Raw genomic sequence first — 18,168 nt, forward strand, 5'->3', positions numbered from 1 at the left:
TGATTAACCCAAAGAAAATCAAAACCAAATTATTAGCATGAAAATTTATTTTGCTGGCACATAAAATTATACATCTTCCACATGACAATTATCAAAACTCTCTAATGATTTGTGAACACACTCTGGAAGATGGAACAGGTTGTTCAAAAATGAGAAGGAGTTCTTAGGGAACCACGCACCAAGAAAAAAATCATCTTTTTGGCAAATGCAGGTAAGGTATGTGAAGTTCAGAATGTTGGAGAGCGATGCCAGCGAAAGTAAAACTATGAGGGGATGTCGCAAGTTAGGTATCATTGTCAGTAAGAGCATTGCCTGTGAATGGCAAAGATCTCAGTTTCGAATCTTGCTCCAGCACACTGTTTTAGTCTGCCAGGAAGTTTAAGCACAGTTACGTATTGCAGTATATTATGGTAATTCCAGGCACTTCCTAGGAGTGCTACTCACCGGGATGAAAACACAAAATACAAAAAAATGTTGGGGAAATGGGGTGGGGGTGTCGTATTGGCCAATGGATATGTATAAAAACTGTTCAGCCTAATGTAACAGCTCCTGCGAGACAGGGCAGCACTGATAACTAAGCAAATGCCGCTGCTCTTAACACTGTGGATCTTGGGAGTATTGTATTCCCAAATGCTTTCGAAAATGGAATGTCCCACGTGTGTAGCTTCAACTACAACTACGCGTTCAAAGTCTGTTATTCCTGTTGTGCAGCCTCAATCATGTTACACACCTTATCACACGAATAAGCTGAGTGCAAATGACAGCTGGGCCAATGTATTGCCCTTTTATACCTTGTGCTAATACTATAGCCGTCTGTGTGTGTTTATATCACTACCTCATGACTTGTCGCCTCAGTGTATTTCATGATTTTAAGTTCATTCATTAATATATCATATACCATGTAACACATCAAGAAGCAGTAATTTCCTCAATGTGGGATGAATCATGGTATACCTTAACAAAAGACAAGTCTGTACACTCACTATACTGACGATCACTGTAGTACTTAATACTATTTGTGCTCCTGGCAATTAATTCTAACCACATCATGTGATGATCATGTAACTTAATTTTTTTCTTGTAATGCTGCTGTTTATATGATACTAGTAGCTAAACATTTACATGAAAAAATGTACATCGACCAGCCAAAACACTATGACCATTGCCTACTGTGATGTTGGGAAGGGGGGGGGGATCACCCTAGTGAAGATATGGCCTGCAAATGAGGAAATCCATTGAGATACACAATTTTGACAAAGGGTGGATTATTATTACTATTACCATGCAGAGCCCACGAAAGAGTATCTCGAAAACAGTAAAGCTGGTCAAATGTTCATATGAGCACCTATGGAAAGAGGTAGGACAACAGCGAAACCATCATGAGCCACTGAATGGTTGGATGTCCATGACTCTACATAGACTGTGGGATTCGGAACTTTTCCATTCTGTGAAGTAGGATAGATAGTGATCTGTGGCATCTCTGCTGAAAGAGCACATTGCTGTTGCACGCAAAAGTGTTTCAGAGTACACCGTTCATTGTATGTTGTCGAACATGCAGCATCCCAGCAGGCCAACCCTACATATTGTCAATTAAAATTGCAGTGGGCATGGGACCATCAGGATTTGACCATCTATCAATGAAAACGTGTCGCCTCTTCGGGCGAATCACATTTTTGCTACACAGGCTCGACGGTCGACTTCACAAACACCACCATCGAGGCGATTGGTGGCTCAAAACACGCAGTGCGCCGTGGACGCAAGCTCTTGCGAGCAGTATTATGTTGTGGGAGACATTCTCCTGGGACCTATGGTAGTGATTGAAAACATGCTGACAGCTGCGAACCACTTGCATCCCTTCATGCCTGATATCTTCCCCGATGACAGTGTCATCTTTCGGCAGTCTAATTGTCTGTGTCTTACAGACAGAACTATGCTACAGTGGTTTGAGGAGTGTTATAGTGAAGTCATGCTGACGTGCTGGTAACCAGATTCGCCCGATGTAAATCCTATGGAACCTAACTGGATCGCCATTGGGCACAATCGCTGTGTACGCAAATCAGCAGCCCATTGTTTATGAGAGTTACATGAACTGTATGTAATACCACATACTTCTACACAACTACCAACAAACTGTCGGATCCCTGACATGCAGAATCAGTGACATATTTTGACATGGACAAACAAGGTATTAAGAAGGTGCTCATAATGTTTTGGCTCATCAGTGTATACATACTAAACATTAAATGTAAATTATAGTATAATGTAAGTTATAGTATTAGGAAGCATTTTATGAAAGTAGTTGTTGGCAGTGTTTCTTGGTACAGAAGCGAAACAATGACGACGAGCAGTAAAAACAAGAAGGAAACAGAAGCTTTTGAAATGTGCTGCAAGAGGATGCTCAAGATGTCATGGATTGATCTGTTGCACCACAGCCTACCCTGGTGCAACAAACTGCTCCTCCGTTGATTCAGCAGAACACTGTCATAAAGGGAGAAACACATGTCTGCCCAGTTAACTAGGTGCCACGGGACAAGAATGCCAGTTCAGTACACAAGACGACTTACTTCAGTACACTGACAATGCTGAAAAACCAGCCAGCACCACAGAAAGCCAAAGATCTGACATCTTACAGCACCAATGGAAGAGCTGACGAAGGGAAGTCTTAGTTGCCCAACAATTATGCATGGCCACTCCGGCTGCTTCTGACTTTCACGCCAAGAATGCCGCCATCGAGGAAACACTAGACAGTACAGCTCACATACACTGATGGAAAAAGATCTCAACACCACAAAATAATTAATCTAGAGTAAGGAAATGTCAAGAATAAATTTGTCTACGTAACATATTTATGTAATTAATGTCACAGGTTAATGTGAATATGATATAAACCATTAGCAAATGTGATATGCTGGTACACCAGTAACCTGTCAAACCTAAGAATGTTGAATGCGAGCATGCAAACATGCATGCATTGAGTTGTACAGGTGCCAGATGTCAGTATTCAGGATGGAGTTCCATAGCAGGAGCACTTGGTCGGTCAATAAAGGGACGGTTAATGCAGTTGGTCCTCCTCAGGGGACACCGCCTTAACGTAGCACTGTCCGTGCAGGCAAGGTGGTTTGCGTGCTCTGGATCCAGAGGGCTATGCCGGCGGTAGCGTAGCTACCAGTAGGGCCACCCATGCTGGACAGGCCAATGGGGAGGAGTCAGACGAAGTGTGTCCCACAATGACCTATCTCCTGTCCGATCCTATCCTAAGCCTATCCCTCTCCCTTATCATACTACAACATAGGGCAGTGAGGGCTCTGTATGTGTGGTGAAGCCAGTCTCCCTAAGGGAGTAAACCGATACAAATCACCTGCTGCCTTGCAGTTAGTAGAGGGATCTACAAAGGCTAAGGATGCTCCCCTGAACATGGAGCCAGCTAACCTGCGAGCTGTAAGGGGCAACCCCCCAAATGGTTGGGCGGAAGATTAACAATCTCCCCCTGTAAAACATCAATTGTTGTGAATGCTAGCAAAGGAATAAGCCGGACAGATATTTCGATGACGACAAATGTACATAGGAGCTGGAGTTCTACTCAGCTGCTAATGCAAGTAAACAACCACAGTATAAAAATAGTGGCTCTCCAGGAAATTAGGTGGAATGGGAGTGACATTAATGGACGCAGGAAATTTCACTATCTTCTATAATGGCGGGAGGATGAATACCTTTGAAACAGGTTTTGTGGTCGCTAAAGAACTGAAACAGGCAGTGATGTGCTTCCATCCAATCAATGAATGTATGTCCATATTAAGATTAAGGGGAAAATTTTTCAACATTACAATGATAAATGTACATGCACCCACAGAGGAGGCAGATGAACAACAAAAGGATGAGTATTATACCAAGGTAGAACAACTGTATGATCAGGCTCCCAAACATGATGTCAAGATATTAATAGGCGACCTGAATGCAAAAATAGGAAAAGAAGAGGCTTTTCAGCCAACCATAGGAAGACATAGCCTCCATGAAATATCAAATGACAATGGACTTAGGGCTTTTTGCTATAAGCAAGAACATGCTGTCGGCAGTACATGTTTCCCACACAAAAAAATACTTGTGGATTTCACCAGATGGACAAACCAGAAATCGGATAGACCATATATTGATTGGTCGGAGAGACAGGTAGGACATAATGGATGCTAGGAGCCAATATGGAACTGACTGCAATTCAGACCACCATCTAGTGAGAATTAAATATAGACAAAGAATCTCACTACTGAGTAAATAAAAAAGCCACAAACAAAAAAGTTTTGACATTAAGAAATTGAACTTAGAAGAAATACGGAAAGCAAATCAGACAAAAATAGAAGAGGGGATTAAGAATGATACCGACACACTAAATGAACATATAGAAGTACTGTGGAAATGATGTAAGACTGAAATCCTCGAGGCAGCTGAAGAGGTTTTAGGACATGAACGGGCTCAAAGGAAGGAAGATTGGTTTTATGAAGAATGTATGAGAAGAATTGAGGAACGTATTATAGCACGAATGAAATTATTGCAGAGAATAACTCAAGCAAATCTGAATGAATATAATGAAAAGTGCCATATAGCAAAGAGGGTCTGCCGACAGAAGAAAATAGCTCTAGAAAAGAAAAAACTGGAATAAATTGAACAGCTAGGAGAAGAGAAGCAAAATCGTGAAATGTACCAAAAGATTAAAGAAGGAAAGACCGGGCTCCAAGCCAGAACAAATATATGTAGGCACAAAGAAGGGGATTTGACAAGGGAGAGTAATAAAATACTTGACAGGTGGGCAGAATACTTCGAAGAGTTACTGAACCCAGAAGTAGAAGGGTTAGAGTGAGAGGAACTGATGGAACTAACTTACTATGGACCAGAGGTTTTAACACCAGAACCTACACTGGGGGAAGTGAATCAAGCCATTAAGACCTTAAAAAACAATAAGGCGCCTGGAGAAGATCAGATCCAGGCCGAACTTCTCAAATATGGTGGGAAAACGCTGTGGAAAACAATTCCTAAAATAATACTGGATATCTGACAAGAGGAGAGCATGCCAAGGGAGTGGAAAACAGCTATAATGTGCCACATACATAAAAAAGGAGATAAACTGCCAGAACTATTGAGGAATCTCCCTACTAAATACTATGTACAATGTTTTCTCCAAGATTCTAACCAACAGGCTTACTCCATATGTGGAAGAGAGAGTTGGAGACTATCAGAGTGGCTTCATGAGAAGTAGGTACAACAACTGACCAGATATTCACATTGCGCATACTACTTGCAAAATGTTACGAACATCAAATTAACATTCACCAGCTTTATATCGACTTTAAACAAGCCTACGATAGCATCTCAAGAGTGGCACTGTGGAATGTAATGGAAGAGGCTGGAGTACCCAAGAAGCTCATTAAACTTTGTACGATGACCCTCAGTGAATCGAACTGTAAAGCAAAAATACAGGGCGAAATCTCCAGAGAAGTGGAAGTGAAGAAGGGAGTTAGACAGGGTGACAACATCTCCTCATTGCTATTCAACCTTTGCCTAGAAAAAGCTGTAAGCCAGATAGGAAGGAAACTCTTAAATTGTTCACTACAATACCTAGCCTACGCTGACGATGTGGCATTACTCGCACGAAACACTGCTGTGCTAGGCGAAGCCTATCGACAACTGGAGAAAGGTGCAAGAGAACTTGGTCTGACAGTTAATGTCAAAAAGACCAAGTATATGGCAATGACCAACCAACAAAAACTACCAAATCTCACGATAGCCGACGGGGAGTTTGAAAGGGTGAGTGACGTCATGTACCTTGGGTAGACTATCACAGAGACAAATGACATTGACAGTGAGGTGAAAGCCACAACAGCAGCAGGTAACAGATGCTACTTTGCCACTTTACCCATGCTTAAGAGTTTGCTCCTATCACCAAAATCCAAAATCCTCATTTACAAAAAACAATTATAAGACCAGTTGTTATGTATGGTGCTGCAACGTGGACCATGACTGTAAATGGGGAAAGGATCCTTAGCATTTGGGAGAGAAAGTTTCTACATAAAATATATGGCCCAATACATGATCAAGAAGGTTGGTGCATTCGTACGAATGCAGAACTACACCTTTTTGAAGAACCTGACATTGTCAGTACCATTAAAATAAGAAGACTGCGGTGGGCAGGGCACGTGGTCAGAATGGAAAAAGACAGATGGCAAGGCTGGAGGGAGACGGCGGAGGGGACACTGGAAAGAGATGGGTGGATGGAGTTGAAGGAGACACGAAAAAGCTGTGTGTCGGGGGATGGAGACGGAAAGCCATGGATCAGATAGAATATTGTGATGCAGGCCAAAGCCCTTCAAGGACTGTAGAGCTGAGGATTAAGTAGTAAGTAAGTAATGCAGTTTGTGGATGATGCTCGAGTTGTCATCCGATGATATGCTATATGTAATCGATTGGAGACAAATCGGCTGATTGAACAGACCGAGGCAACGCAATACTAGAGCACGTTGGGTTACAACAGTGATATGTGGACCAACATTCTTTCAGATGCAGAAAAACTATACCGACTTTCATTTATGTCACAGAACTCTTTTTTGACGTTGTTACTTTTTTTCCATCAATATACACCACCTAACTTAGACACTGTCTCAGTAGTGTCCAGTTGTACACAGTATATCCATTGTGTTGTACACAGTATATCCATTGCCCAATAATGCAATTAACGCAAGCCAAAAACTAGGCACAGAAGACCGCTCACAGTCCCAATTCTGCAGCCAGTTGTAGCAAACAGACTCTGATGCCAGTAGCTGTAAGCCTGTGTCTGAGAAAAGTCTGCATGCAGTCAACTTTGTGCTTTGCACCATCACACCCATTGAGCGTCTAGCATCTGCTGAAAGCCACTTCCCCGGTGAGCTGTGGATTCGTGCCTGGGCCATTTAGCTACCCGGCAGAACTGTTGCTGTCCATCACCCCATACTGGCCTCACTGTCACTTCCACGCATACCACCGTCGTCAGCCCTGGCGGTGTCCATAGTGTGACCTCACTGCTCGGATGTGCTCTAAGCCACCGCTATGTAAGCGAACCAGCAGCCAGGACTGTCTTCTGTTGTCAGTCACCAATAGCAACTGTAGTTTTGTGCCAGCAGTGTTCTGCTATGCTAATTGCAGCTTGATGAGACCAACCAGTCACCACATGCCACTCTCCTGGCGGGCACCTGTTGACCCTGACACACGCCAACTACGGTGGCTAATGAATAGCTCTCTAGCTTCAGTTCTTCTCTAACTATTATAAATAAAAGACTTTCTTAACCAGGGATGTTTTTCTGGTAGACACCATTCAACTCCTGTCCCCACATCCATTGTGGAACACACCCCAGAGAACTGTACTTCATCTTGATCTACCAGCAGCCTATTTCACTTATCGCCATAGGAGTCCCAACTCGACCCCTACATCGGATGACTAGTGAGGAGGTAATAAATCACACTTGGGAGAAAGTAAGTTTATGGTACAACTTTACCAAAAGAAGGGATCAGTTTGAAACTTCCTGGCAGATTAAAACTGTGGGCCGGACCGAGGCTCTAACTCAGGACCTTTGCCTTTTGTGGGCAAGTGCTCTACCAACTGAGCTACCCAAGTACGACTCACGCCCCATCCTCATCCTCACAGCTTTACTTCTGCCAGTACCTCGTCTTCTACCTTCCAAACTTTACAGAAGCTCTCCTGCGAACCTTGCAGAACTAGCACTCCTGAAAGAAAGGATATCGCGGAGACACGGCTTAGCCACAGCCTGGGGGATGTTTCCAGAATGAGATTTTCACTCTGCAGTGGAGTGTGCACCGATATGAAACTGTGAGGATGGGGCGTGAGTCATGCTTGGGTAGCTCAGTTGGTAGAGCATTTGCCCGCGAAAGGCAAAGGTCCCGAGTTCGAGTCTCGGTCCAGCCCACAGTTTTAATCTGCCAGGAAGTTTCATATCAGTGCACACTCCACTGCAGAGTGAAAATCTCATTCTGGAAGGGATCAGTTTATATGGCACACCTTGAGGCATCAAGGGATATCAAATTTGTTCACTGAGTGGAGTATGGGGGAGTAAAAATTGTAGAGACAGAAAAGGCTTGGCTACAGTAAAGTGGCTTAAGTGGGTGGTTGCAATAATAGGATAGACTATCAAATATTGTGGAGAGCTACATGAAACCAGCATAGAATCTGACAATGTTACACCACAATGTTCAGTATCTCTACACCTGCATATGTAATCCATTCTGGATCTTATGCAAGGAAGTGAAGTGGAAGTTATTTTTGTGTCTAGTAGTCATTATCAGCAGTAAACACCATTAAGTAGTAAATGTATTGGGAAATACACTGAGGTAACAATTCAGGGGATACCAATATGTACATAAACAGATGTTGGTGGTATCACACATGCAATGTATAAAAGGGCGGTGCATTGGTGAAGCTGTCTTTTATACTCAGGTGATTCATGCAAAAAGGTTTCTGATGGGATGTTGACTACCACATGAATTAACAGACTTCAAATGTGGAATGGTAGATGGGGTTAGACGCATGGGATATTCCATTTCAGTAACTGTTAGGGAACTTAATATTCTGAGATCAGCAGTGACAAGAGTGTGCCAAGAATACAGAAATTCAGGCATTACCTCTCAACACGGACAACACAGTAGCTGACGGCCTTCACTTAAGAACTGAGAGCAGTAGAGTTTGCACAGTTTTCAGTCAAGCAACACCGCACGAAATAATCGCAGAAATCAATGTCGGATATACGATGAATGTATACATTAAGACAGGGTGGTGAAATCTGGCATTAATGGACTGTAGTAGCAGACGACCATTGCGAGTGCCTTTGCTAACAGCCCATCACCTGCTATGCCTCTTCTGGTCTCATGACCATATCAGTTCTACCCAAGACTGGAAAACTGAGGCCTGCTCAGATGGGTCCCGATTTCAGTTGGTAAGACCTAATGGTAGGGTTTGAATGTGGCACAGGTACGACAAAGCCACGGACCCAAGTTGTCAACAAGAACTTTGCAAGCTGTCGGTGGCTCCATAACGATGTAGGTTGTGTTTACATGGAATGGATTGTGTTCTGATTATGTTTGGCTACTTTGAGACCATTTGCAGCCATTCATGGACTTCATGTTCATGTTCACAAAAAATTATGGAGTTTTTATGGATGACAATGCACCATATCACCAGGCCACGATTGTTCGCAACTTGTTTGAGGAACACCCTGGACAGTTTGGGCAAATTATTTGTTCACCCAGATAAATCCCATGGGACATAATCGAGAAGTCACTTTGCGCTCAAAATCCTGTACCAGCAACACCTTTGCAGTTATGGATGGCTATAGAGGCAGTGTGGCTCAATATTTCTGCAAGGGGTTTTCAACAACTAGTTTAGTCCACTTTATTTGCTTTACGTACGCACTCTGGAAGAGAATTCTGTTAGAGAATTTGAACATAAAATATGCAAAGTAAGCAAATGTCCTACTTATTAGGTTAACATATAACAGAGATGTGATGCCTGTCCACAGTGTCCGATAGACTTATTATTTCAGTGATCAGACATGTTGCCACCATCAGATGCACTGGCAAAGCAAGCTCCTGAGGGTACACGACTGACTTATATGCCCTCCACCAGCGAGTTGTTTCCTCTGAGGTCTGCAACTGAGGACACTTGTCAGCAGCCATGGAGGTGACTGAATCAGCACCTGTGATAGTGTTGTCACAGTTGCTCTGTGAGACCTGGCCAAAAGGTCATTGTGTTTACTTAGACCCAGTGCTGGTTCCCGAGCCTTGATGACTCTATAGCCACAGCTCCTGTTGATAATACTGTCCCTGGTGTGAATTTTAATTGATTTTCTGATGACACGGTCACAGTATTTTGAAGTCTGCGCTAATATCCTCCTATGTTCACACTCCATCACACGATTCTCTGATTACTGGGAAAAAAAAGACTGTTAAAGCTATGAAAGGAATAATAGATGTCATGTCTGTCAGAAATGCAGCACATCTATATGGGATATAATATTCTGGTTTATTTGAGAGACTAAGAAACAATAACACAGTGGTAATTAAACTGAGTGATAGTAATTAAATCAACATCACTAAAAGGTTGTCGCCTTAAGTATAAAAGTAAAGTTTTCACTGCGGAGAGAGAATGTAAGCTTTATGACCATTAAAAGTTAAAAATAAGAACTAAATGTACAAAATATTGTCACAGAAGAAGCTGAGTATCACAGTGGTGTAGCTGTTATGATACGAAACTGTTGCATGGAGAGTCGTGAGTTCAAAACTCACCTGGACTGTACAATTTCTATATTCGGTTCGAGTACATTCTAGAAGTATCCACAAATGTCAAGAGTCGAGTCGAATGTGGAGAGGAGTGAGAGGAGAGTGGAATGGGGGAAGCAATGACAGAGTGGGGGAGAGGATTGAGAGGAGGAGGGGAGGGGGCGTCAGAGTGGGAGAGGGGGGGCGTCAGAGTGGGAGAGAGGGGGGGCGTCAGAGTGGGAGAGGGGGGGGGGCGTCAGAGTGGGAGAGGGGGGGGCGTCAGAGTGGGAGAGGGGGGGGCGTCAGAGTGGGAGAGGGGGGGCGTCAGAGTGGGAGAGGGGGGGCGTCAGAGTGGGAGAGGGGGGGCGTCAGAGTGGGAGAGGGGGGGCGTCAGAGTGGGAGAGGGGGGGCGTCAGAGTGGGAGAGGGGGGGCGTCAGAGTGGGAGAGGGGGGCGTCAGAGTGGGAGAGGGGGGCGTCAGAGTGGGAGAGGGGGGGCGTCAGAGTGGGAGAGGGGGGGCGTCAGAGTGGGAGAGGGGGGGCGTCAGAGTGGGAGAGGGGGGGCGTCAGAGTGGGAGAGGGGGGGCGTCAGAGTGGGAGAGGGGGGGCGTCAGAGTGGGAGAGGGGGGGCGTCAGAGTGGGAGAGGGGGGAAGAGAGAGGAAATATGGGAAGGCAGGGGTGATGGGGGGGAGAGAGGGTGAGGTAACTTGCAGAGGGGAGAGGCAGATGGGCTAAACTTTACGAATTGTCATCCATGTGCTGTTGTTGTTCATGTTACAGAGAAGGTATTGTCAATGCATCTCCTATCAAGTTGGAGGCAGCCAATGGGAGGGTAGTCTATCGTAGCCCTAAGAACAGTTACTATCCTGAAAGAGCTTTACACCATTAGCGTATGAAATGATCGCATTTTGTGAGCAGCTTTCCCTTCACTTTCTGGTTTTATTACATTCTGAATTTCTATCATGGCAAACTTGCCTATTTTCTCCAAAAAGCTAGTCTGATCACATTCTAACAGTGTTGGTCGTCACCTGCTATAAATATTGAGCCACACTGCCTCTATAGCTGTCTACAAGTTGTGAATGCGTTGCTGGTGCAGGATGTTGTGCACAGAGTGACCTCTCGATTAAGTCCCTTAAATGTTTGATGGGATTCATGTCGGGTGACCCGGGTCGGCAAATCATAGCTTCTAACTGTCCAGAATGGCCTTCAAACCAATTGTGGTCCAGAGACATGACACACTGTCAGCCATAAAAATTCCATCACAGCTGGGGAACATTAAGTCCACGAATGGCTGCAAATGGTCTCACGTCGCCAAATTTAACCATTTTCAGGCAATGATTGGTTCAGTTGGATCAGAGGACTCAATCCATTCAATGCAAACACAGTCCACACAAATATCGAGCCACCGCCAGTTTGCACAGTGCTTTGTTGACACTCGGGTCCATGGCTTTGTGGGGTTTGCACCACACACTAACCCTACCATCACTCAACCCACCAGCCCACAGTTTTCTATTTACTTAGGGTCCAATTGATAGGGTCGCAAGACCAGGAGAGGCACAGCAGGTGATGTGTTGTAAGCAATGACTTTCATGTTGCTCGTCTGCAGTCATAGCCCATTAACAGCAAATTTTGGTGCAATATCGTAACGGATATGCTTGTATTACGTTGCACATTGATTGCTGTGGTTATTTCACATAGTGGTGCTTGTCGGTTAGCACTGACAACTATGAAAGCTTTGCTGTTCTCTGACACTATGTACCTGTAATCTGGTGTTCTCGGCACATTCTTGACACTGTGAATCTTCGAATATTGAATTCTACAATTTTCAAAATGGAATGTTCCACGTGTCTAGCTTCAACCACCATTCTGCATTCAAAGTCTTATTACCATCATGTGGCCATAATCATGTCATTAACCTCTGCACATGAATCGCCCGAATATAAACGACAGCTCCACCAATGCACTGCAGTTTTGTACATTGTGTATGCAATACTACTGCCATCTATCTCAAGTTGTCACCTCAGTGTATAATGTTACTAAAAATTTAAACACCTAATTAACATTCCAAATGTCATGGAAAGTTTGTTGTATGTAAAGATATCTTTACCTCTCTGATCCTTCGGTGATCGATTCACAGATGGTCTTCACAGCCTCAGGATACCTGTCAATGATGTTTGCCCAGCCTCTGCTGCCAACCACCTGCTCAAGATTCTGCTTAATGAAAGCCACACACACCTTTTGCAGGAAGCTGCAGGTGTGAGCAATGGCAAGGGCAGCAATATCAGCAGCACTGTCTACTGTAACTTGTCTCGCCAGCTTCATCTCACACCTCACCTTGGCATCCTGGAGCCCGTACTTATCGAAAACCACCAAGAGCTGCTCTGTCAAATCACTCTGTACACATACTTTGTCTGTGTACATGTAGCGCAACATCTCTGACACGACTTGCTGTTCAGTGTCAGAGATCTCCACGAGGCCTTCCAGAGCCTCCTTCGTGTCGTGACTCAGCATGGCTCTGAAAACAGGGCTACGTGCACACAGTATCGCCCTGTGTGCATCCAGCCGGACCCCTCCAGCACTCAATGTGATATCTGATAAGAATTTCGAGTCCATCAACTGCTCCAGATCCTTGGCCACGTCTGACTCGAGCTCTTCCTCAGTTGTGTCCTCTGCAACCACTTCCACAATGCAAACTTCACATTCAAAACTCCAGTTGTCACCCAGTTCTTCAGTGTTAATGTTGTCCGTCAGACACTGCAGAGAAGATCTCTCGTTTACTTTAAGATTGTGGTCTTCAAGTGAATACACACTGTGTTTTGTACCATCCCGATACGACACTAAAGCTTCAAGGGTTGCCGTCACAGGCAGAGAATCATCACTAGCCACAAGACGGAAGCACATCATCAGTCTGCCGTTGTCATTTTCAAGTTCCATGCACCATTTACTCAAATTTGGGTGAGAGAACACAGGAGACCCAATATTTACAGCATCCTCAGGACAAATATCAAAACCAGAGACTGTCCAGTGGTAGATGGCTGTCAATTTTTTCAGTGTTGTGGTTCCTGATAGTTGCACTGTGTCAGGTCTACTAACACGAGATACAGGCAGACTGTACATGGTAGTTTCTGCAACAGTGTACACTGGTGAACTGAGAATGTTGACAAAACCCGCCTACTAGCACTTTAAGCCCTGTTGAAAAAGGAAACAGATAAATTAATACAAAGGGAATTATGAATTTCATACATACACATATAATAAGCCTCTTACTAGAATTCGTTTACGTTTCTACAAAAACTTTATAGTATGAAAAAAAAATAAATAAAAAAACTCTCCTCACTATTTTAAGAATCTTAAATCTACAATCTTTTCACTTCTGACATCTGACCGAGTGAGGTGGCGCAGTAGTTTGCATGCTGGACTCACATTCTGGACGATGACGGTTCAAAACTGCATCCAGACATCCAGATTTAGGTTTTCCGTTATTTCTCTAAATCAGTTTAGGCAAATGCCGGGATAGTTTCTCTGGAAGTTCCTTCCCCGTCCTTCGCACAATCCGGGCTTGTGCTCTGTCTCTAATGACCTTGATATCGATAGGACATTAAACTCAATCTTCCTTCCTTCTGACTTCTGCTTTCTGGATAGGCTTCAAATTATGTGGGATCAATACTGGTTTTGTTCAAAGTAAAAGGCAACACCAATTTTTAATTTTTTTTGTATTTATTCACCAATACACCGATAAGCCAGAATATCATGACCACCTGCTTAATAGCTTGTCTATCCGTCTTTGGAACATAATACATCACTAATTCTGCATATCCAACAGTCTGCTGTTAGGTTTGTGGATGTATGTGGCAATTGATGTTTAAACATGGGTCATGTAATTCGTGTAAATAACAGGCTATCAGTTTAATAAGTCACAGCTGCAAAATACTAACGTGAATTCTTTACAGAAGAATGGAAAAATTAGTAGAAGCCAACCTCGAGGAAGATCAGTTTGGATTCCGTAGAAATGTTGGAACACGTGAGGCAATACTGACCCTACGACTCATCTTCGAAGCTAGATTAAGGAAGCACAAACCTACGTTTCTAGCATTTGTAGAGTTAGAGAAAGCTTTTGACAATGTTGACTGGAATACTCTCTTTCAAATTCTGAAGGTGGCAGGGGTAAAATACAGGGAGCGAAAGGCTATTTACAATTTGTACAGAAACCAGATGGCAGTTATAAGAATCGAGGGGCATGAAAGGGAAGCAGTGGTTGGGAAGGGAGTGAGACAGGGCTGTAGCCTATCCCTGATGTTATTCAATCTGTATATTGAGCAAGCAGTAAGGGAAACAAAAGAAAAATTTGGAGTAGTTATTAAAATCCATGGAGAAGAAATAAAAACTTTGAGGTTCGGCGATTACATTGTAATTGTATCAGAGACAGCAAATGACTTGGAAGAGCAGTTGAACGGAATGGATAGTGTCTTGAAAGGAGGGTATAAGATGAACATCAACAAAAGCAAAACGAGGATAATGGAATGTAGTCGAATTACGTCGGGTGATGCTGAGGGAATTAGATTAGGAAATGAGACACAAAGTAGTAAAGGAGTTTTGCTATTTGGGGAGCAAAATAACTGATGATGGTCTAGATAGAGAGGATATAAAATGTAGACTGGCAATGGCAAGGAAAGCGTTTCTGAAGAAGAGAAATTTGTTAACATCGAGTATAGATTTAAGTGTCAGGAAGTCATTTCTGAAAGTATTTGTATGGAATGTAGCCATGTATGGAAGTGAAACATGGACGGTAAATAGTTTGGACAAGAAGAGAATAGAAGCTATTGAAATGTGGTGCTACAGAAGAATGCTGAAGATTAGATGGGTAGATCACGTAACTAATGAGGAACTATTGAATAGGATTGGGGAGAAGAGAAGTTTGTGGCACAACTTGACCAGAAGAAGGGATCGGTTGGTAGGACATGTTCTGAGGCATCAAGGGATTACCAATTTAGTATTGGAGGGCAGTATGGAGGGTAAAAATCTTAGAGGGAGACCAAGAGATGAATACACTAAGCAGATTCAGAAGGATGTAGGTTGCGGTAGGTACTGGGAGATGAAGAGGCTTGTACAGCATAGAGTAGCATGGAGAGCTGCATCAAACCAGTCTCAGGACTGAAGACCACAACAACAACAACAACAACAACAACAACAGGCTGCTGATTTGTGTACACAGTGATGGCAACTGATAGTGACCCAGATGGATTCCATAGGATTCACATCAGGCCAATTTGGTCACCGAGACGTCAACACGAGTTTAATGTAATGCTCCTCAAATCACTGTAGAATAGTTAGAGACATGGAAAATAGTACTGCTTGAAAAAAAAAAAAAAAAGGCATCAAAGATGAAGGGATGCAGATGGTTCGCACCTGTCAGCATATCTTTGATCACTACCACAGTTCCCCTGCTAGTGCAGGAGAATGCCTCCCATAGCATAATACTACTCCCACCAGCCTGCATCTGTGACGCACTGCACATTCTGAGCCACTGTTCACCTCAACAATGGTGTTTGTGAAGACAACCTGTGACCCAGTGTAGCAAGAATGTGATTCACCAGAAGAGCTGAAATTTCCATTGTTCGACAGTCGAATCCCGAAGGTCCCTTGGTCACTGCAGTCTTAACCGATGAAGTCGTTGGGTCAACAAGTGAACATGTAGGGATGGTCTGTTGCAGAGTTGCAAGCTCAACAATTTACGATGAATAGTATGCTCCGAAAGCAATGTGCGTGCACCAGCATTGTGCTCTTTTGGCAAAATTGCTGAAGATCACCATCTATCCTACGTTACAGAGCAGACAAGCCCCATAACCTCATGTTCTGTGAAGAGTCGATCCATTTAGTGCGTAGTGACATTTTCACTGCCCTCCTACCTCTTCCTGTAGATGCTCACAACAGCAGCATGTGAACACATGACCAGCCTCACCATTTTCAAGACATTTGTTCACAAGCTCTGCTTAATAATAATCAGCCCTTTGTCAAAGTCACTTATCTCAATGGATTTCCCCATTTACAGCCCATATCTTCGCTAGTGTGATCCCCCGTCCGTATCTGCACTGCTGACATACTTTTGTTGCCACATCACGTGCCCGTAACGACACCAGGTGGCATCCAACAACAAGGTGGGCAGTGGTCATAATGTTTTGGCTGATCAGTGTATACCAAGGGAAATATCCCCCATGAACTACAGATCTTGCCGAGGCATGGTAGCTTGTGTGCCTCCTCAATATAGATAGCCATACCATACATGCAACCACATTGTAGGGTTATCTATTGAGAGGTTAGACTAATCTTTAGGTCCTGAATAGGGGCACTAGCCTTTTAAGCAGTTACAGGGAGAGCTGTCTGGATGATTGACTTCATATGGCCTTGAAACATCGGCCCACAAGGCCTTGCTGTGGTGGTACTGTAAATGGCTGAAATCAGAAGGGAACACAGATGACTAAAAATATCTGAAAGTGCAAAATGGCTAAGTAGAAATGGCTTGAGGGCAAATGCAAGGCTGTAGAAGAATGCATAACTAGGGAAAACATAGATGCTGCCTGTAGGGAAATTACAGAGCCCTTACGAGAAAAGAGAAGCAGCTGTACCAAGATCAAGAGCCAAGATGGCAAGCCAGTACTGGGCAAAGATTGGAAAGCTGAAAAGCAGAAGGAATATACAGAAGGGCTATATAAGGGGAACAAACTTGAGGACAAAATTATAGCAAGAACTGACGAAGTAAGTGATGAAGAGATGGAAGACATGATAACGCAAGAAGAATTTTGCAGAGCATTGAAGACATAAGTGCAAAAAAGGCTCCAGGAGTGGACCACTTTGCCTCCTGGAGTGGACTACATTGCCTCAGAATTATTGAAATCGTTGGAAGAGCCAGTCATAACGCAACCATTCCACCTGATGTTCAAGATACGAGACACGTGAAACACCTCAGACTTCAAGAAGAATGTAATAAATCCAATTCCAATATAGTCAGGTGCTGAATGATGCAAATGCTAACAATCAGTTTAACAGATCTTGGTTGCAGAATACTGACACCAATTACTTACTGAAGAATTGAAAAACTGTTAGATGCCAACTCTGGGGAAGATCAGTGGTTCCAGAGAAATGTAGGAACACAAAAAACAATACTGAACCTACGACTTACTTAATTAGGTTGAAGAAAGGCAGACCTACATTTACGACATTTGTAAATATAAAGAAGTTTCTGACAACGTCGACTGGACTACGAGCCATTGGCCTACTTATGCGAATGCACATGCTGTGCCCCCAACTCGTACAGGACTTGTTAGATTAATCTGCCACGAGTAATGGGCGTGATGGGCAAACATCTATTAGGTCATCTATGAATGTAGTGGTGTGGACATGTTGGAAATGTGGGTCTCACGGGGAGCATGCAAGGAATAAGTCCCTGCAGGTGCACTATCCTTTGTGCCCTCAGTAGCTTAGATGGATAGAGCGTCTGCCATATAAGCAGGAGACCCTGGGTTTGAGTCCCGGTCGGGGCACACATTTTCAAAATGCCTGTTTGCAGCTAGGGTGTCGATTTAATTATAATTTCAGTTGTAGCATAGACACATTACCAAGCATGGCTAACATTTCTACACATTAGGTAAACATGTGTTAGATGATACAGTGGGATAAACTTGGGAAGGTAGAAAGATCATCTGGATTATGTTCCAAATGAGATGACAAAACTTATAGGCATATAGGCATACCACATTGGATGTTCCAGTAATGTAAGGGCACAACCTGGCCAACTTTTGTATGTTAACATTAAGTATTGTAGAATGAAGGCTTTCACGACCGGGTGACATGGCTGTTGATATACTTTCCGGGATGTGAGGTC

At 43.6% G+C, this 18,168-nt stretch overlaps 1 protein-coding gene across 1 annotated transcript in view; it reads right to left on the reverse strand.

Annotated features, from left to right (window-relative positions):
* LOC126106427 (uncharacterized) overlaps positions 1-18,168 on the reverse strand; it is a 42,036-nt gene that overhangs the window by 9,046 nt on the left and 14,822 nt on the right. Inside the window, exon 2 of the mRNA XM_049912702.1 lies at positions 12,397-13,478. Coding sequence (XP_049768659.1) covers positions 12,397-13,406 — 1,010 coding nt within the window. The 5' untranslated portion in view covers positions 13,407-13,478. The remainder of the gene's footprint in view (positions 1-12,396; positions 13,479-18,168) is intronic.

The sequence above is a fragment of the Schistocerca cancellata genome, chromosome 10 (genome assembly GCF_023864275.1).
Source record: "Schistocerca cancellata isolate TAMUIC-IGC-003103 chromosome 10, iqSchCanc2.1, whole genome shotgun sequence".
In the NCBI taxonomy this organism is placed as follows: domain Eukaryota; kingdom Metazoa; phylum Arthropoda; class Insecta; order Orthoptera; family Acrididae; genus Schistocerca; species Schistocerca cancellata.